The sequence below is a fragment of the Carassius gibelio genome, chromosome B16 (assembly GCF_023724105.1).
Source record: "Carassius gibelio isolate Cgi1373 ecotype wild population from Czech Republic chromosome B16, carGib1.2-hapl.c, whole genome shotgun sequence".
NCBI lineage: Eukaryota > Metazoa > Chordata > Actinopteri > Cypriniformes > Cyprinidae > Carassius > Carassius gibelio.
Genome location: NC_068411.1, coordinates 28,332,486 through 28,359,280, shown reverse-complemented (window position 1 = coordinate 28,359,280; position 26,795 = coordinate 28,332,486). Strand labels below are relative to the sequence as shown.

Here is a 26,795-nt window from a genome sequence, read left to right as displayed (position 1 = left end):
AGTATCGTATACAACATTTTAGTATCTCTGATATAAAAATAAAGTTTTATATTTGTTCCTTGTTTTATTTATTTTTCTGTGACTTAATGTGAGAAATATTCCACATGTGGTTTTCTGTTTTATAATTGATGCCACAGACCCAAATATGATCATCCTGATGCAACAGAGCCCATGTATAAAGAGCTTTGAATATATATATATATATATATATATATATATATATATATATATATATATATATAATATTCTGCACCATCATTTCTCATGTAGTGCCACACATTAATCAGCACGATATGGTCGCACATTCATATATATATATATATATATATATATATATATATATATGCACAAAATATTAATTGGAATATTTTTTGTTTCTATTTTGTAGTATTTTAGTACTACTGTACTGTTTAATAAGTTTATTATTAAATTATTTAATTTAAATGAATTATTTTATCTTTACTTTACTAAAGCCCCTTAAACTTTTGCTCTTGACCCTCTGAAACTCCTTTGCAAACCCCAGTTTTTGAAAACTGCTGTTCTATATAGACTTATTCTTCAGTGGATGTTTGAATATGTTTGATTTGAGTCACTTGTGTTGTGTCACTGAGCAGTTCAGCTTAAACCTTGTTGTCTCTTGTTGTTTTTTTACTTGCCAAAGCAATTTCAAGCATTTGGAGCCTGTGTGTATGTCATAAATTTGTGTGCTTTTTTTTTCTCTCCCTCTTTGCTGTTGTATGCTGAACTTTGGACGTGCAAAACTTCTCTTCTGACATCTTCATTTTTTTCCCCATCACCCTCAACCAATACCATGCATTTCTGGGATTCAAATACACAGCAGTAAGTATGACTAAAACAGGGGGAGTAGAACACGATCTCCTTCTATTTGCCTATTTGAGAGTGCAATTGAGTGTTATTCACAGTGAGCATATACCAGCAAGTCTGTCTGATCAAAAAAGTGTTTTTCTGTCTGTGTTCAGCAGCAGAAGAATCTGGAGGGATACGTGGGCTTTGCAAGCCTTCCCAACCAAGTGTACAGAAAGTCTGTGAAGCGGGGCTTTGAGTTCACCCTGATGGTTGTGGGTAAGGAAACACATTCTTTGAATGTATTGATCTCGATCTGCTTTGTAACCTTCGGTATGCGGCTTGCAAATACCAAACTACACTCAACGTGTAACTACGTTAGCAACACATTGCTTGTGATGGATTCAGTGTGTGCTGGAATCATTAAGACCACTTGAGGAGCTTCCTGTCTAGTTTTGAATGTTTGCCAGTTAGAGACTACATTCTTGACATTTGGTCTAAACGCTGTTTGGATAACCACACAGGAAGCAGGGGTTGGATGGCAGTGATTTCACATCCTGTTCAACTTGAGTTGTCAGTAAAGAACACCTAAATGGCTGACATTTTTTGAAGGCATAGCTTTGAAGTTGATTCTTTTACATTTAATCAAGTATGCAGTGATACGGGATCTGTCTTGTTTTAGCTGGAATTTGCTCCGAAAGCTGTGTTTGCTTTGGCTTTGTGTGCGAGCTGCGGTTTTGTACCCGACATCCCCTGCGTTTATGAATCTGACCCGGGGACTCATGGTTGTGCATGTTTCAGTTATTTTCGGTCGCAAGCGAAAGGCATGTTCAATCCAAACATTATTTGTGGTCTTTACAGCTGCAAAAGATCGTCTTTGGTAGATGGTTTAAACTTTTTTGTCGCATAATATCCAAACTGATTTTAATGTCATAAATGAAGTTTTATAGTGCTTTCTCTTGCTGATTTGTAATACAAATTGGCTGTGCTTTGAGGATGGACTTTACCCAGTTGTTCTTGCATTAGTGTTTGGGTATGGAAAACGGCCAAGTCTATAATGGTGCCAGCCACTCGCCCTGCCAGAAGCAATTTACTCTAGTTAGTGTGCTGACCTCACTGTGTGAGACCGCACAGATGAATGCCACGCTCTCGTAGTTCTTTCCTTCATCCAGTGCTGATCCGTCACTCTAGTAGTTTGGTCCCACTGCGTGCGCTCTGTGTTCACACTAATGCTAAACACATAATAATGAAGCATCATCACAACGCTGGAGAGGTATTGAGCTGGTCATATTTAAACTTCCAAAACAATTAGTGCTAAGTATTTAGAATGAAGTTGACTTAGTCCCATCTTGGCCATTAACGGATTTACTAAAGAACTGCCAAAAAGCTGCTTGTGAGGTTAATTCCACTGTTCTCCCCTGGGTCTCTTAGGGTTCTTAGACTGGATGCAAAAAATGCTGTTCCTCCGGCATTGACGTAATACGTGTAGGGGAAGTTCACACAGGGCATGTCCCTGCATTCCATCTGTGCTATTATTTTAATTGTTTGTCTATTTACTCATGCATCAGATGGATGTTTTTGGCCACTGTGTCATGCCATAAATGTCACATTTTTAAGATTTTAAATGTAATGCTAGATGAGTGTATTAATCAGCAATTAAATTGCCATTTAGAGATTAAGTGCTACATTTTACCCTTTTTGTTCTTTCAAAATCTAACAAAATTAGTTTTGTGAATCATCAGTAAATATTTTTTTAATGAGATGCAATTTTGTCACTAAATTGTGTATGTATTTATCTGGAGTATATCGCACTGTTTTTTAGATATTGTGTCTGCATCGTCTATCTCAAAGCCTGTATCTGTTTAGCACTATTTATCTTTTAAAAAATGCATCTTAAAAGTCCTGTAATTCATATTTGTCTGTACTTAATTATGTTGGTATTATTATTATTATTATTATTATTATTGCATTCATTTAATGAATTATTGCTTAATAAAATAATAATAATAAATCTGACTGAACCCATATACTCAAACCTTATTATTTTGCTCTCTTGGAAGCAGTGGTATTTCCTTCACTAGTTGTATTTTTTATAAGATGTTGTACTGAATTATATAAATATTATATAAATTATATAAATACAGGTCTCAATTTAATCTCATGTTTGTATTTTCTGTCCTTTTTTTCAGGAGAGTCAGGGTTGGGAAAGTCCACGCTGATAAATTCTCTGTTCCTAACTGATATGTACTCTGGAGAATATCCTGGACCTTCACACCGAATCAAGAAAACAGTTCAGGTATATAGAGTGATGAATTGTTTCCTAAATGTCAATAGATGCTGCTTGTTTCTTCTCAACTGTGCACTGGGAACAGAAAATGGGGAAACACTATATATATACTTGAATATAGTTTTATAAAGCTTTTTAGATCATAAGTTCAAGAACACATTTCCAGGTTCCTATGCCACTATGCTTCTGGCTTCTCGAGCATACTTAAGGAATAGCTATGCTATGTCCTGCATGTTTGTACTTGTAGCCTTGAGTCCAAAGCTTTACACAACATTTCAGCTTTATGATAATTGTCTTTGCATCAACACCACTAATACCCAGTGGTATGTAAACATAAGTGACCAAGCAGACACTAGCTACTAGTGTTTACACCAGCTATTTGTGAGGTCTTATTTAGCATTTACTAGAGCATATGTTAAGGGCCTCTGTGTAGAAATAGTAATTCAGTTGGTCTGTTATGCACAGGTGGAGCAGTCCAAAGTGTTGATGAAGGAGGGAGGTGTCCAACTTCTGCTCACGATAGTGGACACTCCAGGATTTGGAGACGCTGTGGACAACAGCAACTGGTGAGATTACGATTTCAGTTGGATTGCCAGATATAATTATCACAGCATGGTTTAATATCAGGTTGCTTGATGTTTGATTGTGACAGCATAACCTGAATCTCCTGTGTTTTCTGCTCCAGCTGGCAGCCGGTCATTGATCACATCGACAGTAAGTTTGAGGACTATCTGAACGCAGAGTCGCGTGTGAACAGACGGCAGATGCCGGACAGCAGAGTGCACTGCTGCCTGTATTTCATCGCACCCTCAGGACATGGGTGAGTGATTGTAGACCTGGCCTTCTGAGTTCTTGCTGTTCATTATACGTTATAATGTCTTAAGAGAAGGTGAAAACCTACCAATTATATGTTGACATCAATCCAAAAAAAAAGCTGTATCACAGTTTCCACAGAAATATTAAGCAGTTTCCAACATTGATAATAATAAGAAATGTTAATTGAGCAGCAAATCAGCATATTAGAATGATTGCTGACGATCATGTGACACTGAAGACTGGAGTAATGATGCTGAAAATACAGCTTTGCATCACAGGAATAAATTATATTTTCAAATAGAATAGATGTTTTAAATTGTATTAATATTTCAGAATGTTACACATTTTCACATTTTTTTATCAAATAAATGCAGTCTTGTTTAGTGTAAGAGATGCCTTTGAAAAACATTTCATTAACCATAATTTAGTGCATAAAATAGTCTTTACAAACCTCTAGCCTTTTTTTTTTTTTTTGATTGAACTTCTGTTCATGAACCAGTTTTCCCCATGTTTGTGATTTTTTTTTTTTTTTTTTTTTTTGCTAAGATGTCTGATAATAGATTTCATTGACAAACCGGAGTTGAGGTCACTGAAATTTTCCTCTTAGTCAGTGAAATCATTAGAATGACTGAGTTACTGTATAAGCAGCTGTTCTCAGACAATAGTGGATCTGTGCTCCGTTGCAGTGAAGATGCAGGAACAGTCTTGTGTCCACACAGTCATGGTGATTATCAGAACTGAAGCGTGGAAGAAAGTAAATAGTCTGGGTGTTGTTGCCTATGATTCAAAACGGAAAACAATTTAGCAGTAAAAGCACAACACACGACCACCAGTGACTCTTTTATTTTTATTTTTTTGTTAATAAAAAACAACTATATTTAAAACAGCAATATTTAATTTTCATAATATTCAAAAAGTCAGCCAGTGTTCATTAAATAATTACAATAATAATACATTTCACACCGAAATAAACAACATTAGATTAATTGGATTGATTATTTAATTTCATTTTTTAATATATGCTTTAAATTCTATGGATCATCAGATATTCTATCATGATTGAATAAATCATCAAATTGAGTTGGACTTCCAAACTACATTATTATCTTTTCTATAGCAACTGTGAGGCATTTTTAAACTTTGCAACAGTTCAAAGCCCTAACCTTAAGTATGAACTAGGTTTGGTGATTCTTGTATTTGCAAAGACCATTAAAAAGCTATTGAGAGAACCGTGATCATTATCATGGTGTTTTGTTGTATGTTTTTCCACCAGACTGAAACCTTTGGACATCGAGTTTATGAAACGGTTGCATGAGAAGGTCAACGTCATCCCACTGATTGCCAAAGCAGATACCCTGACACCCGAAGAGTGCCAACAGTTCAAGAAACAGGTCAGCCGGCTGTAGCCTCCACTTGTGTGCTAAGTCCTGTCTGTTTACACTCCTGATTAAGGAAAAGGCAAGAAGAGACAGCAGGAGTTCAAGCCTCCGGCACCATGTGTGTCTTGAGCACTTCGCCATCTGTCAGAGTATTATCTCTGCAGGAACCACGAGCAGGAGCGCAGCATTACCGCCCAGACAGGAAAGATCAGATGAAAAGATTTGAGCACATCCACAAATAAACAGAGGATGTTCCTCAACCCTAAACAATCGCTCTTGGTGATCCTCTGGAGGTTGTGTGATTTTGAAAGTTGTTTTTATGTTTCTCTAGATTATGCGAGAAATCCTGGAGCACAAGATCAAAATCTATGAGTTTCCAGAAATGGATGATGAGGAGGAAAACAAGATTGTGAAAACAATCAAAGTAAGAGTTCTAGATTTGTGTAACACACACATTTCCAAACATTCGTAGTATAACGACCAGTAGTGTAAAACTGACTGATTTTGCAGTTATATGTTTATGAGCTTTGATATCATAAATGTGTCGTTTCTGAGGGCTTTCATTAAAGGTTCTGATGGAGGATTTTTGTGTTATACTTTGTATTTCAAAAGGAAAAGTAAGAAATATTCTGTTTTCTATGATCCGTCTGCTTTAAATGCTGTTCATATAGGAGAATAAAGTGTAATATAATGATAAAGTTCTGGATCTGTGTCTGTGGAGGTGGACCGTACATGTGGTTCACCAGGTGGCTGCACATTGAAATCCTGCCAGACTTTTCTTGTTGTTTTAGCAGCCAGATTCCTTGTACACAGCCATCCATGAGCCTCTCTCTCTCTCTCTCTCTCTCTCTCTCTCTCTCTCTCTCTCTCTCTCTCTCTCTCTCTCTCTCTCTCTCTTTTGCTCTCTCTCTCGTTCTCTCTCTATCTCTCTCTCTCTCTAGGATCGGTTGCCCCTGGCTGTGGTTGGAAGCAACACTATCATCGAGGTGAATGACAAGAAGGTTCGAGGAAGGCAGTACCCATGGGGAGTGGCAGAAGGTAGATGAACTTGAAATGGCTTTAACACTCAAATGCTTCTGAAATGTTTAAAGTTGCAGTTCATATTCAGCGAATTGCAAACAGGTGCGAATGCCAGAAGGGAGCGCGAGTGCAATGGTTTCAATAATTGTAATATTTTCTGGTATATCTAAGTTAAGTTACCCAGGAGCTCTGTTGATATAGACTTAGCTAACGTTAGCTAAAGCTTGATGAATTGAGTCATTGAACACAGCAGAAGAGAATGCAACGTTAGCCAGCTAGCTAAAGCTCTGGGGGAAAATTATTAGCTAAAGGGGTAGATTTTGAGGTGAATGGACTGACAAGACAGAAGTTAAAGTGGTCCACCTTTCTATCAGTAAGCAGACCTGCCAACCTGTATGCAATTTGTGTAGCGGATATGCATTTTGACTTCAAAGTACGCTGGTACGATTTGTCACTCTAAACTACACAAAACCTGGTGACGCCTCTGCACATGCAGTCCTGAAATCAAGCAACGGCAAAAGAAGAAGAGTTCGACCAATCATAGCACTAGGTTCTTCCCCCAAATAGCAAGTGGGGATGATTGACAGATGCGTAAAGCCTTTCATTAAAAAGAGACGGAAAATCGACGAAGATTCCCGCTTGATCCTCCTTCCACTCCCACCGTTTCACTGATGAACAGTAGGCTACAGTAATCGTAATAATAATTAGTAATAATTTTTGACTCATGGTTGAAGTTAAGTATCTCCAGCTCTCCCCAAGTTGGCAAAAAAGCATCTCAAAATGCATCAGATTGATGCTTTAAATATGGAATATTTACATTTTTATTCCGGGGGAGCATGCCCCCGGACCCCATTAGAGGGGTAATATCTTTCTCGCCTTTTTCACCCCTGACCTGTTTTCATGCCTGATAAATGCAGACTTAGTGAGCATGAGAGACTTCTTTCAAAAACATGTAAAATATCTTACTAACCCCAGACTTTTGAACAGTTGTTGTTCTTGTTCTTCCTGGATGTGATTTATAAGCTCTATTAAATTATTACATTAGTTAGAATGTGGTCAGTTCTTGTGAAGTCTTATTCTGCAGTTAATACCTATAGATGGCATTTGAACAATAACTTTATATGTTTAAAACCTGATTATCGTTTCTTTCTCCACAGTTGAGAATGGAGACCACTGTGATTTCACCCTCTTAAGGAATATGCTCATCAGGTACAAACACTCACCGCAAGAGTTTGACCACAAGGGCTAATTTTGTCAAATGCATTGCTTCAAAAGTGTGTTTCTGCAATATAATTGCCACTTGATTTGATATTTTATATATCCATTTTAAAAGCACTCATACTTTAAGCATGGCTTTATGGAGCCAGTGTATAAAAATGTACTTGTTTTGTGTCAGAACCCACATGCAGGACCTCAAGGACGTAACAAATAACGTCCATTATGAGAACTACAGAAGCAGGAAGCTTGCAGCTGTTACCTGTAACGGAATCGACAACAACAATACCAGAGGCCAGCTCACCAAGTAAGATACATTTAGTATCATATCACTGATATTAAATAAACAATTCTGTCTACTTGATCCCAGAACATACACTTCATATCAAATGACAAAAGCCTTTGCCTGCATGGTTTTTCCTGATATTCAAGATGTTTATACAATAGAAGTGTGAGTGGAAATGCCTGGAATAATGTAAGATAGCATCCGTTATATACAGGGTTAGATTCCATACGGCCTCGTCGCAGATGCTTAAAACACACTCGACTCTGACCTCGTTGCGTCACAGTGTGTGAATGTAAATTATAACACTCAAGCAATAATGTGTCCCTTGTTCTATGTGATCTCTGGTGTTGCATATATGAATTTAAACAGCCGTCTGATTATTAATAGTGTCATATTAGTGTTTACACGTCTAATTTTATACCGTTGAAATAACAAACTCACTAACACTTACTCTAAAGTTAAAGTTAATTTCAATGCTGAACATTTGATATATATAGTATTCTAAGTGATGGTCAGTTTTCAAAACAGCATTGTGACATTTTATGTTGCATCATTTCCTGTTGTTTGGTTTATTAAAGAGCACACTGTTAACCTCCATACTTAGATTTGTGGCTGGCCTACTTCTGTGTTTAAAGTCAACATAAAATACTGTTTGACAGGATAACAGGATAAGTAAGTCAGACAGGATATTCACCGAGGGAAGATTAAGAGCAGTACTTTATTTTATCCATTAGGAACTGATAGGATTATTAGAAGTGGCCGTTACAGAATGGAGTCGGTTCGTAATATAATATAATATAATAAATTATAATACAATATGCATACTCTGTAATCTAAAATATAATAAAAACGGGAAGAGTTTTAACAGTTAATGGGGTCAATTTCAATTTCATGTTAACTCGCTTAAATATATTTTCTGTCAGTACATTTTTCTGGTTTAAGGAGATTTACATTAAAGTGCCCCTAATATGGATTTTTGAAAATTACCTTTCATGCAGTGTGTAACACTGATCTAAGTGAATGAAAACATCCTGCAAAGTATTAAATCTGAAAGTGCACCGTATATAAAGTTATTTTCTCTCAAAAGAAAGAGTCGGCTCTGAATCATTGAAACGAGTCACTTTTAAAATGAATCCCAAGCCGTTCCATGTTGACGTCAACATTAAACATTTAGCATACTGCCCACCCACTTGTTGGTCTTTTCGCTTTGGTCTGAATGAAAATTCATTCTTTGCCACTAGGTGCTGCTTTTCCAGCGTTAAAAATAGCAGTTTCCCTAGTAACTCTGTATGCAAAGCAGCACTGTGCTCACAAACACAGCTTTATCAGGCATTACATGCATGATGTAATAAAAATGAAATCAATCCAACCAATCACCGCAGATTGGAGTCACGCAAAAGAGGGGTTTGAAAAAATAAATAATTGAGCAAATTGTTCAGGAGTCGTTTAGCAAGTAAGGTAAAAATAAATGCTTTTTATAGACAAAGAAAGTGTTTTTTTTTTTGTCATTGCATGCATGTCAACCTGTTGTTGGGGGACTCCCGAAACCAAAATATGAACCTTTTATAACCTATAATAGGGGCACTTTATGATATCCCTTCACAGTTTGCTGTGCTTGCTAACCCTTGATTTAAGAATGCAGACTCTTAACACAAGCACGAGTGCACACATGCATGAGCGCACGCTCACAGACACGTTTGTGGTCAGGCCATGCAGCTTCCAATAGTCAAGTCACCTCTAACCTTAAATACCATTTTTGCAGGAAACCACATTAAATATGTGCGCTATAATCCAGACTAGTCTTTCCTCTCATCTGCTTTCTGTTGACACATTATTTTGCTCTTCAGTGCACAGAATGATTTGTAGCATGCTAAGTGTGTGTGTTTTTGTCTTTTAGAGTTGACACGGTTGAAGGCATGTAAGTGGTCATTTACATTTTTCCCAATCCCTGTGCTGTACGGATCCTCTCTTCCTCTGGGAACGGTGGCTTGCGGTGTCTGTTATCTCCCTCTTTTTTCCATCAATTCCATGTGTGATTTTCCCGGGGAGTAATAGACCTTGTGACAGCAGCCCAGTTGAACTGGTTAGATTAGAGGAAGTCAAACCCTCCCAGTGATTCTTGATGTGAAGTATCCCAGAGTATATCCTACTGTTTGTTTATGAGTGGGAGAAAAAAAAATTGATTGACAGGTGCATTGCCATTTTTACTAAATTTCACAAAAATGACTTTATTGAATTCAAATTAATTCTGCTCATATTTCATGAATAAGAAGTTGAGATCAGTGTTATTTGATTAATATTTTGAATTGTTTAAATATTAAATGATTTATTATTTAAATATTTAATCACTAATATTTATTAAATTTATATTTTTTATTTATCTTGCTAATATATGTCTGTATAGTTGTTATTGATTTTTTTTTTTTTTTTTTTTATTTCAGTTTATATATATATATATATATATAGCAGTTCATTTAGGCTATCAATTTTTACCTATCATGTGTTCCTGGGGAATCAAACCCCCAACCTTGTGCTTGATAGCGCAATGCTCTACCAATTGAGCTACAGGAACAGTATGTTCCCGTCGAAACTCTCTGCAGCTTTCCTGCGCCGCTCACTAACTTTGATCAGCAAAAATGCTTTGGCCATTAACAGCTTTCAGGTTCCTCTGGGACCAGGATGTTTGTTCGTTTGATGTTTCTCCTCCTCTTTCTCTGCCTTAGCCAGACTAGCCATGGTAAGCCATGTGTGTTTAGTTGCCAGAGGTGTTTAGAGGGTGCGATTGATAACGGGTGTCATTGATCATCTTTGTGATAAGGAGTGGGCAACGAGGGCTTTGTTTGTCCACCTTTCCATCTCCTCTTGTCTTGTGAAGATGCACAGGGATGCGCTGCTCTAGGGGAAACTGTGGGATGTGCTCTCATGATTGTTATTGCATGTGTCAATACTAGGAGCCCTATCGCCCAGATGGAGGAGGAGAGAAGGGAGCATGTGGCCAAAATGAAGAAGATGGAGATGGAGATGGAGCAGGTGTTTGAGATGAAAGTCAAGGAGAAGATCCAGAAGCTGAAAGATTCAGAGGCAGAGGTACTGACCGCACAATTCCTCAACATGTCCTAAAGGGATTAGATGATAAAACTAAAAGAATAACATCTTTATGGAAATATAATTTATTTAATTTTATTCTGAATCATAGTTTGGACCACACAGCCATCGCAAATTCCAAAAATAAGTAAAACAGTAAGAATACAGATATTAAAAATAATGATGTTATGTTTACATTGGTTTTTGCTAAATCAACACGATGATAATTAATCATACTTTCATTTATATTTACTATATGCACATTTCCACACCAGGGCTATTATGATTAAACTAAAACCATTAAAAAAACTGAATATGATCTAACTTTTTAACTTTTTTTTTCATATATATTTAGTTTAAATTGGTGTACTAAAATAAATATAATGAAAATAAAATGTATTAAAAAAATGATTCCAGGCATATTATAATATTTGGACTTTTTGTTTTAAATAAGACAAAAAAAGATCAAAATAACTAAAACCCTACCTTAAAATAAAAATATTAATTAACTGTAATAGTATCTCAGTGATACTGAAACACAAGTTTGAAATGCTTCTTTGCTCTGTAGTTAAGTTCTTCAATCAGTGTCAGCTGTCTGCTAGGTGTGCAGTAGCAGAGCCTGACCTCTTGTTTCTGTGTGACCCGTGCAGCTGCAGCGGCGTCATGAGCAGATGAAGAAGAACCTGGAGGCTCAGCATAAGGAGCTGGAGGAGAGACGACGTCAGTTTGAGGAGGAGAGATCCACCTGGGAGACCCAGCAGCGTATCCTGGAGCAGCAGAAAATGTAATGATACCCTATATTATAGAAGATTTTTATGTAGTGTATATTTAATATATTATATCATTTTTATATTTTCTTTTTTTAAAGACCCCTCTGAATTTCTAAAATAACGCATCCCTGCTCAGAACTGTTTTTTTTTTTACTATTATTATTATTGTTTTGTTTTTTCTCTCCCCCACAGGACTTTGGAAAAGAATAAGAAGAAAGGGAAGATCTTTTAAAATCTTTAATGATGCCCAGGTTGTTCTCATTGGCCAATCCCCCCTGACCTGATATCTGTGTAGCCTCAGACTTCAGAGGTCTGATGGAGGCGTTCAAGCTGTTCGTGGACTTCGGCTAAAGCGTTTACCTTTGTGAAACTCATTCTTAGGCAAGCCAAACCCATACCAATCTAAACGAAATCTAGAATGAATTCAACTTACCAGCTGATGTCTACACTTATATTGGCAAAAATGTCTGACCTATATTTTGGTGATAAATTGTTTGCTCGTTAACTGAATAACATGAACCTCTATAACAGAAGTGCGTTTTTTGTAAAAGAAAAAATGTGACCGTGCTCTATTTTCCCTGGATGAAGAATCCCATGTAACGTGGCCAAATTATACAACTGTAAATGCACAAGTGACATCCAGGGACGGGCAAATGTATTATTTGCTCTTTTGGCTTATAATTTTAGTTTTTCTCTTATTGCAGAAGTGTTTCCAAAGTATAATGTCTGTCTAGTCATATCCTTTGACCACCTCCTATAACTTCATTAATGTTATTTCAGTTATTTTTATATATATATAAATATGTATACGTACACCAAGACAGCTAACGTAATATTTTTTTGTATGTTTCTTAATACTCAGCAGAGGGGTGTCTTAATTCATGACCAGGAGCAGTCGTGCTCAGGATAGAGAGGTTTCAGCATGTTTGTCTGTAAGTTCCCCTCTGCTGGACAGTATTTCAGCTGTTAGGACACGAGTCCAAAGCAATTTTTGTTTTGTTTCTTATGTTCTGCGTCTCTGTATTTTTAATTTTATTTTTCATTTGTATTGTACAGTCTCTTAATAAACTTGTGACGATACAGGGTGCTCGTTTAGATTGCTGAAAGATGTCAAATAGTGTTGCAAGACTGGGAACCGTCATAAGTTGCTTTTTTAAATAAAAATTCAAATCTACAAAAAAACCTACAATCTAACTACAGTACAAAGTTTTTGTACAAGAAAAGCTGATCATAATATTTAAATTAGTTTGTTATGGGGCAGTTGTCACACTTTCATCACTTATTATCCCCTTGTATCACATTAAAAGTAGTGTTACTCAATATTTAATCATTAAAATGTGTTATGTTTGTATTAATTAATAATGAATGTTTCCAAATGTACAGTTATATGGCGGTAATACATTGATTGAACCTTCAAGAATAATTAATGTTTAAAGTTTAGAAAGTAAAAATTGGACCAACACTATAATTATGAATGAATTAACTGATAAACGGTCTTTGACTTGGTACTATAATAAAATAATGTTTGTTGCATATTCTAAGTTTTGCAAATTTAATTAATTTATTATTATTAATAATAATTTTTCTTTAGCTCAGTGGCATCTGTCATCTTTTTTTCTTTTAACCAACAAATGAATCATCATTTTAAAGAACCAGTAAATAAAAATAACTTTTATGCCTTAAAATGATCTTTGAAGATTCCCAAAAAAGTGAAACAGTCGCTCTATTATCGCTCAAATAACTGAATCGAATGACTATTTGTGAACCGTTCTTTTTTGGTTATGTTTGCATTTGTGTCCGTGTAACAAATGAGCACAAGCCAAGGTTGTTGCAAAGAGCATGGAAATGTATCATGTGACAGTATGACCAGAGCCTGTCTACGGAGAGCCTTCCCACTCCTATTGTACCGAATTTTGGTTGCAGTACCACCAGAGTTCCACTGGGGGCGATCGCCATGAGGGCAAAATGAATGGGAGTCTATAGGGCTAGACGGCTAAATTTGTCATTTTCACCCGATTGCCGTTGAGAAATCTCAGATCTGATTGTAGGTTTTGCAAGTTCAACATGGGTTATAGGTCGAAAGTTGAATGAACGAGTACTTATGTCCTTTCGATTTCTTACAGGTTGAGTTGTTGTTGCCCATAACACGCTAGCATTCTGCTAATGAATGTGAATGTGTATGACGTCATTGACATTTAAAAGACTTTTTAAAGCCAATAAGTGATTCTAAAAAATCGAACACCCAGCAATGTGTCATTTCTTTGCATCTCCTTTAGAATACAACATTCAAATTACTAGACAAAAAATTATATCTTGAGAAAGTGGATTTTAAGTGAAATACCGCCATTGACCTCCATTCATTTTGCACTCGTCCTGTGAGCGCCCTCATGTGGAATCAGAGTGGAACTGCAACCAGTTTAGAAGCCGGAAGTATAGTGAGAGTGAAACTTCTCGCCATATTAGACATTATCTGGTATGACTATTCGTCATGCTTTAATCATTAAACTGCACTAGGTGGCGCTGTGAACAAATATCCCCAAATAACAGTTACCTTTTATTATTATTATTAATTTGTTTCAGAACAGAGCGTTATCAGTTTCAGCCTGACGTCTTGGACCAAAAGTAGGTGCATTTTGAAACCTTCAACTAAATCACAGCGATCGCCTTTTTTTTTTTTTTGTTTTTTTCTAGAAGGATTTCTGAAGAAAATATATGTCATTACGTTGTGATAGATGTGATGTAGGCTATGCATGTGGAAAAAAAAAAAGGAAAAATTAGCAAACCTGGTTCAACCACATTCAGTTTTCCCATTAGACCCACAGACGTCTGACATTTCTTTCTTCCCTGGAAGTCACTTGTAAGACATACCACGATATTATATTTGATTCACACACGATTCAACATCAGCAGCCCCTTTGTCTTTTAAAAGAAGTTCAATCATCATGTTAATGTAAATGCACCGTATATGACACCATTCAGTCATAATAAATGCATAATAATAATAATAATATGTAGGACATTTATTTTTAAAGCACACTTAAATATAACCAGTTATAGTACTGCACAGCTGATTAGAAAAAAATCAAATACTCATACGTCTTCGTGTTATGTGATTTGGCAGAGAAAGCAACATTTATATTATACAGTGTATTTATATCGTATACATCAACTGATAATGTGGAACTGAGGAAGAAGAAAAAAACTCAACACAATACAATTTGTAAAATATTTTTACCAGATGATCTTTAACCTCATTAGACCGATAAAAACCTATTGTAGTCCAGGTGTTAAGGTGACACTTTCCAACATCGTCTGTATCATACTCCAGCACATTTACCTTAAGATAGAATAACTTAAATGCTACCAGCTGACAAACTAGAATGTTGCTAAATTATTTTATTTGAAATATTAATAGTAATGCAAATTAAATCACTTCTATATTTCAACTGGGCATAAAAGAACAATAGAATAAAATAAAATATAAATAAATAGCTGGCAGATAACTGAAATAAGTAGTCTATAAGTTGAAAAACTGAAACGGATATAAAAATAATAAGGCTGAAAAGATTAAAAACAAAAATGAAATAAATGCAATGAAAACTAAAACAAAATAAAAAATAAAAGCAAATATAAAAATAAAACGTACTATGATCGTTTATAAATAACACCAAATAACATTTGAAGAAATAATATATTGCATATTAAAATTACATAAAGTGAAAAACGAAATAGATTTTCCACTCGTTGCTGTTTTTCATTCTTTTTATCAAGGTTTGAATTTATTTTGAATATTTATTTCGCAAGGTTCTATTTAATATTTTGCATAGTAACACGCTCCTTCTCGTCTCTTATTGGCAAATTGATCGTGTCACTCAAACCTGCCAGGCCTCCGTAGGTCACGCCCCGCGTTTATCTAAATGAGGAAGAAGTTGAATTAAAAGTGAAACAATGTAACGTTAGATATACACGGACTCGGGAGCGTGTACAATTCACGTGCGTGTTCATAAACAAAGAAATGCCCATTCTCAGCTGAAAACCATGTTTCACTCTCGATTTCTGCTGCTTTGTTTTTATCTGTTATATTTCTGCGCAGCGTTCCGCGTTAATGCAACGTCTCCTCCGAGAAATGCGAAATCTTCTGATAATCTGCACCACATAGACTCCCCGGAGCATAATGCAGGCAGCACCGGATACAGAGGAAGGTCCACTGAAGGTCTGGAGGGGTTTGAACCTGGAGATGTTGCTCCTGCGTTCAAGGTGCAAACTCTGAACGGAGTGTTTCAGTACAGTCCTCAGAACGACTCGAGGAGCGCGCTCATCGTGCACGCGTTCACCAATAAATCCGCCTTTCTGGAGTGTCTGTGGACGTGGAACGAGTCTCTGTCAGACCTGCTGAAATATCTGCCGGCCAACACTGAAGTCCTGCTGCTGTCCCTGGATGACACTGCGCAGCAGGACGCCCTCTGGATGAAAGAACAGGTGTACACGGCTGCAGCCCATGGGTACAGACACATTCAGGATCATATTAACAGCTAACACTGAAGCTTGCTTTCTACCAGACCGTACCACGTGTTATTATGATTTTGGACAACATGATACTGTTGTATTCTTAAATTTACTTTGGAGAACCATTTCAATAACTACCATACACACACACACCCGCATATACACATATATAGACATTCACTGCAGTGATAGATGGATAGACCAATTTTGTGTTTTCCTTAAGAAATGTATTAATTTACTTATGTATTTATTATTATTTATTGACTAAACCATCGCTGTAGGTATAAATAGACTGAAAAGTACTTTTTAATCATTTTTAAGTTTTCTCTTTAATATTTTGGTTACCTTGGAAAACCATTTAAATAATTTCCATTTTTAGTATACAAATATTTTAATATTCAATACTGTAAGATGTTTTAAAGTACTATGGTATTGCATCTGATATCAAATCACAGATAGATAGATAGATAGATAGATGCAGACAGGTTTTTTTTTAATTCATACTTCTTTTATTGCACAGACACTATTTCAACTGAAGAGAGATGACATCACTGAATTCAATGATGAACTGCCTTTAACTATCATTTTGCACTATTGAGACACTGTTTTCCAAATGAATGTTGTTCAGTGCTTTGACGCAATGTATTTTGTTTAAAGCACTATATAAATAAAGGTGATTGATTTATTGATTATTATTATTATTATTATTATTATTTATTTTTTTTTTATTATTATTTTTTTTACTATTTATTTATTACAGAAATACCAGTTCATATTATGATGTTTGGATATAATGGTAATACTATAGTTTTTATTATTATTACCTTTAAAAAATGCTGTAACTGTAGTGTGATATTACCACAGTATGCAAAATCTATATTAAGGCAATTCATATTCAAACACCTTTTCTTTTCTTTTTTTTTTACTTGTTAGAGGAAAAGAGATCTTGTCCAGACTGCATTTCTCTCCTATTCCTGTGTTTGCGCTGGGTAACTGGTTACCCAGAGTTCTGTACTCGTGGGGATGTGGAGGACACAACTGCGGCCTCGCTCAGGTGCTTTTCTCCTCTCCAGGTGAGTGTGTCTCGGTGGGATCACATGCCTCGGTTCCATTTGTTTTGTTGGCATCATTTCTTAAATATTCTGGAATTACAGACTGGAGTGCACCGGTGATCGCCAAGCGTCTCAATGCCCGATACGACTGGCTGAATGGACGGTGGGGTGCAGATCCTTACAGACTGCTGGATGCTGGTGATGGTTGTAAACCTGTAGCATCTGTCAAAGGTGCAGTGGCATGGGTATCTGAGGGGGGCTGCTCTTTCTTCACAAAGGTTAGCTGCATGAGCAAGGCAACATGGATATGTGTTCAAGATACAAGATCTGGCCTGATTTTCAATGTTTTTAAATGTTAAAGATAAAAACCATGGCTGAATCTAACGCTACCGGAGTGCTGGTGTATGCATTACCTGGGCATCCCATACAGGACATGAACTGCTTAGGAGACGATTGTTCCACCTCCATCAACATTCCTGCGTCTATGGTCCATATCGAACCATCTGTCATGGAAGCACTGCGGTACAACTAAATAAGCACTAAAATAAGGCTAAATAGGAATAAAATAATAAGCACCCAACAAAATGACTAAAACACAGGAAGTGTTGTAACACCAAGTTTCAGGCTTTGCTCAAATAAGTACAAGCTAGAAAGGGAAGGAATAAATAAAAAGAAAAACTTTTTTTCCCTCCTTTAATTTAAGACAAGTAATAATAGTTTTCCTATTTTTATTGTATATGAGTGAAGTTAATAACTTTAATTAAAAACATGCAACATACAAACACACTACTTATTTTTATAACAGCCTGTCCATCTGTAAAAATGCTTAAATTAACGCTGTAATTTTTGTGGTCTTCTTCAAAAGTAATTTCCTTCACATGAAAAATGGCACGTGAAAGTTTTAGTGACAGCACATGAATTTTCATGAAGATTTATGATTGGTTGTGTGTTGTCAAACGAGTCATAATAAGACTTTAGCATTTCATTATTCAATACTTAAGAACTTAATGTGTGTATTTGCAATGTTTACAGCATGACTTGTATTATTTAGACAGGCTGATAAATCATGCATTGTTATATATATATATATATATATATATATATATATATATATATATATATATATATATATATATATATATATATATATATATATATATATATATATATATATATATATATATATATATATATATATATATAAAAATTTTCTTTTTTTTTTTTCAATCATTTTTGACATGTGGATTGTTTCGATAGAAAGGGGAACCCTGTGAATGTGACTATCCAGGTCACACCTTCTCCAAACTTCTTCTTTGCGATCAACCAGAAGGGGGCGCTGTCTGAGATGGGCTGGTTCCTCTATCCCTCCTTCAGATTCATGGCCTGGCAGGCGCAGTGGTAAGAAAACAGGGTAACGCTTTATTTTAAGGTGTCCTTGTTGCACGTTACATGTAATTATTATAAAACCAAGAAATTATGCATAATTACATGCAAGTAACTCTAAACTAAACCCTGATCCTAACCCTAACCATATAGCAAGTACATGTAGTTAATTAAGTTCTCAGTACTTAAATGTATAATTAAACTGTAACAAGGACACCTTAAAATAAAGTATAACCGAAACTGATATGTGATATCTTAACAGCTTATACTTATGTTTAAAACATTTGTGTGTTCAATCCACTCAAGACAACTGGTCTTAACGTTTAGTTCATGCTCTGGAAACTGGGGCTGTTATCACAATTTGAATAGAGTGAAGTAAAGTGGAATGTACCACAGGGAATACCATAGTGATATCTGGAGAACTGGGTGCTGACAGCTGATATTGTGCTAATATGTGCCAAATGCTGATCTTAAAATCTTAAAATTGATAAGTATTGTCCAATTACCGTCCTGGCCATTACTATGACTAACTCGTGGTATCATAATTGTAGTTCTTTTTACCTCCGTCTGGTTCACCTTTATTTAATTCCTCAGGTTCACATTCAATGAGGCTCTGCAGGAGCACCTGAGTCAGCCTGCTGTTATAGTGCCTGTGTTTGATCGTCATCTGATGCAGGGAGAGACGGGAGCTCAGGCGGTGGTGGATCTGCCTGAAGGTTTGAGCTTCACATTACCGTATTTTTCTGACTACAAGTTGCACCTGAGTATAAGTCGCATCAGTCCAAAAATACGTCATGATGAGGAAAAAAACATATATAAGTCGCACTGGACTATAAGTTGCATTTATTCAGAACCAAGAACTGAAAGAAAACATTTCCATCTACAGCCGCCAGAGGGCGCTCTATGCTGCTCAGTGTAGACTACAGGAGAACTGAGCAGCATAGAGCGCCCTCTGGCGGCTGGAGAAGGTAATGTTTTCACTTAGTTCATTTCTCTTGGTTCATGTCAAATTAATTTAGATAAATAAGTCGCACCTGACTATAAGTCGCAGGACCAGCCAAACTATGAAAAAAAGTGCTACTTATAGTCCGGAAAATACGGTAGTCACATCCACCATGACAGGCCTACCATTCAAAGATAGACTTTTTTTGTTGTTGTCTAATTCTGTCTGTTATTGTTTCTAGATTTCATGGATTATGATATTCTGGAATTGGACGCCTCCCTGTCCTGTCCCGGCCGCAGGGACGAGACGTGTGCTCACTGGGATCACACCGTACAGCTGTACGTATGCTGCGATCGCACCAGCCCATACTGCAACCTGGAGCTCGGGCGCTGGATAACAGCCTTCCGCAGGTACAGATCAGTGCTGCTGTCTTCTCAACATTGTCATTGTGGACATTAAACGATTAGCCTTAAAGCCCGTTCACACCCAGGATGTGAAAAATAATGATAGAGATTTAGTTTTAAATATCATTCTATATTTATTCCGGCACAGAGGAATAATATAATCGGAATGACTTTCAGAACATTGTTTTCCAGCTGACGAATGATAAAAACAGCCATTGACAGCCAATCAGAATCCACCTGCTTCAAAGAGCTTGAGTATTTAAGGTGGCAGATGACAAACCTGGAGTTTGCACTTATAATATATAGAACGTCATTGGTGAGGACACTAAAATAGTTGTCCTTCTTGTTACCTTTATAGTAATGGGCACTGGGCTTCAGACAGTGTGTTACAGCTCATTGCTGATGGTAGAAACTGTTTGTTTCCAGGGGCACGGGTCATTGGCTAACGGATGTTTCTCCTTTGATTCCTCTGCTAAATGACAAGAAATGTGTCTTCACCATGAAGACTGTGCCATGGGCCATGCCATGGATGACGTCTCTCCAGCTACGCTTTAGTCACAGCAACCAGACAGGTCACAACTTATTTGATTTATTTCTTAAGAAATAAACACTTTTATATAGCAGGGACACATTAAATGATCTAAAGTGACAGTAGAGACATAATATATTTGTTTCTACTGTATTTTGTAACTTTATATTCGTCAAAAAATCCTAAAAACACAAAAAGCAAAAGGTAAAACTGTTTTCAGCTTTGATAATAAGTGTTTCTTGAGCAGCAGCATATTAGAATGATTTGCAAAGGATCATGTGACAATAAAGAAAAGAGAAATGATGCTAAAAAAACAACAACTTTGCATCACAGACAAATTATATTGAAAAATATATTCATATAGTGCATACTTTATATGCAATACTGAGAGTTTCAAAATGCTTGTAAATACTGTGCTAAAGATTTTTCATGTCAAATACGTTTAGCTATGGTTATAAAGTGTGCAACTTTTGGGGCCACCTGCCCTATTTGTATGACACACTGAGTTGCCGCCTATATAGTGCATTCTAAATTGAACACATGTGAGTTTCTCTTTCACTAGGGATAATTTTTGGAGGAATGCGTATAGGCAGTGGACACTAGATTTTGACAAATATTTTTTTTTTATAAACAACATTTTCGTGGAAAGAACATACCAGTGACTGATTTACTGCGTGCAGCTGTGAATGCTATTGCTCACCCACACGTGTTCTATTGACTCATACTCAAAGGAACAAAATGAGCTGTCTCCAGTTTTGGAAAAGAGAAGTGTAAATATCATCGACATAGTCAACACTACAGAAAGTTCTTCATTATTAAAATGGGTTGATATTACGCTTCTGAAAATGTAACTTGCAGAGAACTTAAAGTCGGTTACTGACGCTTCCTGCACACTTCTAGTTTATAGTCAGCCTCAGTTTTACAATAATATTTACAATGAGTCATCAATCTATATAATCACTTGTTCCATTTTAGTGCACTTGCAGAACACCATAAATACACATTTCCTGGAAGTGCATTTAGAGGCTTGGCTGTTTCCCAAAATGCATCAGTGCAAGTCGAGTTACTGTAGTAATAAACCAAGACAAATAGATTGCAGCGGGATGAGGATGTCTGTTATGGATGTTGACATCATCTGACATTGTTCGCAGATAATTACTCCGACAGACTGTACCCTTTCAAGGTGATGTCACTGTTCCCTGGGGGGACGTTTGACAAGGACTATAACAGCAGATACCAGGAGATCAAGTTCACTCTTCCAGCTTCAACAAAGAAGGTGATAAATCCAAACCTCTTTTCATTGATGAAATAGTTAAAATAATAGTTAAAATGAAACTATGAAATAGTTCTAATAATAGAATCCCAGTCAAAATGTAAAATCCTGCGTCTGACACATTGGCCAAACAAAAAATCTAAATATTTCATTAAAAACTTCCAAATATCAGACAATATAGAAGTTTTTTTGACCAAATATTATAATAATAAATGTTTTATTGTTCCTGTAGCTCAATTGGAAGAGCACTGCTTTAACAAGCGCAAGGTTGGGGATTCGATTCCCCCGGGAACACATGATATGTAAAAAATTGATAGCCTGAATGCACTGTAAGTCCCTTTGGATAAAAGCGTCTGCTAAATGCATACATTTAATTTTAATTCAATTTAATTTTAAAAAGTCATAATTTGTCATTCTAATTAAAAAAAAAGTATATATATATATGTATGTGTGTGTTTGTATATATGAAAAACTTTCCATTATTTGAATGCTGGAACAGTACTATAAATAATAATAATAACAATAGTAATGCAAAAATGTAAATTTTTACATAACATTTCTGGATAAGTAAAAACATTCCATGGATTTTTTTTTTTAAGTCTTATTAATATGACCTTTATAATAATACAGTCAATCAATTTATTTATTTATATCTATTCCTTTATTTTGCATATGATTTTATAAATTTGTGTACAAGTAAAAACTTTCCATAAATTGAATGTTTTTTTACATGTGCTCGAATAGTACAAATAATTAGACTGAAAATACCAATAATAATACAAAACAATTATAATATATTTGTAAAATATGTTTTGTATTATTTTAGTATAATGATACATTCATTCATTCTTTAATTTCTTATTATTTTATTTATTTTTGCATGTGATATTTCTGGAGAATTGTAACCTTCCATGAATTGAATGTGTATTATTGTGTGGCAGGTGGAGTTATATGCCGTTATCACGGCTCACGGGTCTGACGAGAACTTCTGCGGTGAATTTTGTGTGACATCACATCATTTCCTGATCAACAGATCCATCAATAACACCCTCGTGTTTGAGACAGCTGGTCAGTTGGAGCAGGATGAGTGAACTAGACAACATCTTATGTGTTTTGACTGTGCCAGTGAGAGTAAAACCGATGTGCATGTCCGTGCAGGATCACCTCTGGGCTGTGCCATGCGGGTTTTTGAAGGAGCAGTGCCCAATGAACACGGGACCTGGTTGTACGGCCGTGGAGGCTGGTGCGACGGGCTCCAGGTGGATCCATGGAGGACTGACATCACTTCCCAGGTACAGCAAAACAGAACGATATATGCATACTACATATACTGCATGACCTGTGCAGCAATCAGTTAGTAGTACAGCCATATTTGATTCTGACACGCACTCTTTAAAATAATGCTCTGTATTGGCACTGATGATCTCATGAAGAGCGTTTCACATCCATGGATCCTTTCTATTGCACAAAATATTCTTTATAGTGGAAACAGGTTCTTCAGGTTTTTAAAATCTTTTCCACACTAAAGCACTGTTTACTGAAAGGTTTTGAGGAAAGCTGAATGGTTCTTCTAAACCCTCATAGCCAGAAGCATGTAATTGATTCTTTTTATAGCTGCATGATGTTGGTAATGATTTTAAAAACATTTTATTCCCCTCACAGCTGGACATGAGTGGAACGAATTCTGTCCTTTACTTCGGACTCTTTGAAGGACGCAATCCAGATCCAAAGACTAATCCGGGGTACATTATTATGTACTCATCTCTAGTGTTTTATAAATGATTTATGATTTTTTTTGCCAGTATAACTCATCATTATTCAGAAATATTTGGTATTCCCTAATGCTGCTTATTTTTGAAAGGTATTTTGTTTATAAATGCTTTGGCATAATTCAGTTTAGACGATGAGATTAGACAGTAAATTGACAGATCTTTTTCAAATAAATGATGTCTTAAGAGACACACATCAGTCTCTGTTAAATCATTTTTTTTGCATTACTAGCTGTGTGTACTAAATCACTGACCTAGTAAGCTGCATATTTAGGCAGCATTTTAAGGCATCATAGATGCTCTTAATACAAAGTCTGGTCCAAAAGATAGCAATTATGATGTTTCCTAAGATACTGTACCTTTTTTTCACTTGTGAAGAAAGAAATCCCATAATGCAATCTAAAGATCTCAGTAAAAATACTGAGAAGTATCTTGAAATCTAAATCCATTTGAGTTATGATGTTGGGTAAGAAGGCAGTTGTCTATGTAGGCAGCTTACTAGATTTAGGAACGCTGTTTCACGTAGTGCTCTTTAGTAAAAACTATCATCAGTCATTCTTCTAAAGTCTTGCGACTCTGAAGTTTTTTTTAATTGTTTTCTTCCGTGTGAAAATTATGTGCAATTACACACATCTCCTGTAGCTCCTTAACTTCAAATGAAGGGAGGAGCAGCAAACCTTGATCTTCATTCGTGAGTGCTTTTCACTTTGAAGGAGCTTAAAGTCCCTGATTTTGAGGACCGACCATTTGTCAAAAAGAGATCGTTCTTGCCCAGCTACAGTAGTTTCCACACTTGACCTCTTGTCTGATTTTAGGTGATCTTCTATAAAACTAAGCAGTATAACATGTACTGTGTTCTGTAATTGAAATGCACCTCCTATGATGGCTGCACACAATAGAACAGAACATTCTAGTTTTTGTCAAAGTTTGGATTCTGTAAAAACTCACTACATCATTTTGAGGAACAAAAACATTGGGAATGAGTATACTCTTGCTTTGAAGTAAATGGTTTTTTGAATTGAGTAACTTGTGCATGAAGGTTAAGGTTCATGGAACTGCTATCAAGACAATCGAGGTCTGTGAAGTCAGTTACAGGAAATAAAAGCTGTATGTGGCCACTTCCGATAATTCTTGAATTCTTTCATTTTCTTTGACCTGAACTTCATGGATATGGTAAGTCGTATTTTTCTGTAACAGAATAATATATTTGTATTTTTTTCCAGTTATTTATATTGCAAATATTTTCCTTTTTTTGGCACATATTTCTATCTTGTGTGATATTCGTTGGATTTGTCTTTGTTCAGCAGCTCATGAGTGTTAGATTTGGCCTACTATCATATCCACTTTACCTTTACTCTCAAGCCAAGAGTCATGCATGGAAAAATAATAGTTTGTTCTTTATTACTTCTCTCTTTTAATATATTTTGCATCATATTTGCTCAGTATTTACATTATCGGTCAAAAGTTTGGACAACCAATCTTACATATTTATTATTAAAATAATTTTGCCTATGCGCTGATTTAAAAATATATAAAAATAAAACCGTTTCAATTTTGTAAAGAAATTAATTTCTGTGCATGGTTTAAATTTATAATATGTGACCTTGGACCACAATACCAGCTGAATAAAGAAGTTTTCCATCGATGTATGGTTTGTTAGGACTGCATTTGGCTGAGATAAAGCTATGTGAAACAACATTAGAGTGCAAAAAAAAAAAAAAATTCATAATATTTAGAAAATATCCTTTAAAGTTGTCCAGATGAATTCTTAGCAATGCATATTACTAATCAAAATCACATTTTGATATATTTACAGTAGGAAATGTACAAAATATCTTGATGGAACATGATCTTACTTAATATCCTAATGATTTTTAGTGATCATATTTTTGATCCATACAGTGTATTATTGGCTGTTGCTACAAATATACCCCAGGTTTTGTGCCGGTTTTGTGCTCCAGGGTCATATATAATAATAATAAACATACAGTACTGTTCAAAAGTTTTGCAAAGCTGAATTTTTGCAGCATTACTCCAAATAGAATTAAAAAAAATAATAATTATCTGTGCTGAAAACTGTGCTACTTAATATTTATGTGAAAGTAATTTCTTTGAAAAGCAGTTTAAAACAATTGATTTGAAATCAATATCTTATGTAACAAGCCTTTCCTATTGCTTTTGTTCAATTGAATGCATTTTTGCTGAATAAAAGTATTCATTTTCTTTAAAAAAGAAAGAAAACATTTGTTTAATGGGAGAGTATGTTCAACAAAGTGAGAGGGCAAACTTTTGACTTCTAGTGCATGTTTTGATTTAATGTCCTAGATGAGCTGGCGCAGTCCCTGTTTTCCTGTGTGTGTGTGTGTGTGTGTGTGTTCTGTTGGATCATTTACGAAGCCTGAAAATCTTTTGAAAAATCTCCAGCATGTTGGAGCCTGAGTCTGAGCTAAATACTGGAACCAGGTTCTGTACATGAGCTGGCAGAGCTCCGACTTCCCCACCGTGGGGCTGAACGCAGCTGTACTGGAAGACCATCCGGGCCTTTCAGAACATCCATGCCCACCACCTCCAGCACACCGACTGGTTCATCAAAGCTGATGACGACATGTTTGTTGTGGTGGTGAACCTGAGGTACCTGCTCTCCCGTCATGACACAGAAAAGGTTCCGGCCATTCGTCCGTCAGGGTTACATGAGCCGAGAGGCCCTCAGGAGATTTGTACAAGGCTTCGGTACGGGACGCTGTGAGCATTTCAGCTCTGTGGAGGACATGGCCTTGAGCAGGTGCATGGAGACCATAGGAGTGAAGGCCAGGGATTCAAGAGATCCGAATGGGATCAACAGGAAACATTTAATCCCTTTCCCCCGGAGAATGGAAAACTACAGTTGCTACAAACCCAGTTTCTCAATGAAAATATGTGTGGGTTATTATATGATATTATATTATAGTATTATTATCATTAGCATTATTATTATTATTTAGGCTGTGTATAATTGCAAAATCTTATCCTCTGTTTCTATTTAAATAAAATTATTCAATAAATGATTAAAACCTGCTGATACTGTGAATCAGAAATATTATTATATAACAAAGTTATTATATTAACTAAAACTAAATTCATACAGTAAGCATTAACTGAAAAAAAAATTAAGATGGTTGACAAATGTACTATTTTGTATGTATGTTTATATATAATTATGTTTCTGTGTTGTTTTTAGTATTTGTGTGTGTGTGTGTGTGTGTTCAGTTAAACTAAAAATAAGAAATAATTAAATA

General features: G+C 35.9%; 2 protein-coding genes and 1 pseudogene across 3 annotated transcripts; all 3 read left to right on the top strand.

The window, feature by feature from the left end:
- The first annotated feature begins 915 nt into the window (after positions 1-915).
- septin7b (septin 7b) lies at positions 916-12,741 on the top strand. Of its 2 annotated transcripts, XM_052577595.1 has the most exons (13): positions 916-1,083; positions 2,994-3,100; positions 3,557-3,657; positions 3,777-3,911; positions 5,181-5,298; positions 5,618-5,710; positions 6,228-6,324; positions 7,464-7,515; positions 7,703-7,828; positions 9,705-9,725; positions 10,759-10,894; positions 11,542-11,675; positions 11,854-12,741. In XM_052577595.1, the coding sequence occupies exons 1-13, from the start codon at positions 1,074-1,076 to the stop codon at positions 11,891-11,893; spliced, it is 1,170 nt and encodes a 389-aa protein (XP_052433555.1). In that variant the 5' UTR covers positions 916-1,073; the 3' UTR covers positions 11,894-12,741. The 2 variants fall into 2 exon arrangements, with proteins under 2 accessions (XP_052433555.1, XP_052433557.1); XM_052577597.1 differs by lacking the exon at positions 9,705-9,725.
- Positions 12,742-15,559: 2,818 nt separating this feature from the next.
- si:dkey-256h2.1 (uncharacterized protein LOC337520 homolog) lies at positions 15,560-24,642 on the top strand. Its single transcript, XM_052577594.1, has 12 exons — positions 15,560-16,163; positions 17,101-17,240; positions 17,322-17,497; positions 17,581-17,741; positions 18,477-18,617; positions 19,197-19,318; positions 19,787-19,955; positions 20,376-20,521; positions 21,630-21,754; positions 22,693-22,819; positions 22,910-23,043; positions 23,414-24,642. The coding sequence occupies exons 1-12, from the start codon at positions 15,700-15,702 to the stop codon at positions 23,531-23,533; spliced, it is 2,025 nt and encodes a 674-aa protein (XP_052433554.1). The 5' UTR covers positions 15,560-15,699; the 3' UTR covers positions 23,534-24,642.
- LOC127974760 (glycoprotein-N-acetylgalactosamine 3-beta-galactosyltransferase 1-like) lies at positions 23,980-26,569 on the top strand (annotated as a pseudogene).
- Positions 26,570-26,795: the final 226 nt, after the last annotated feature.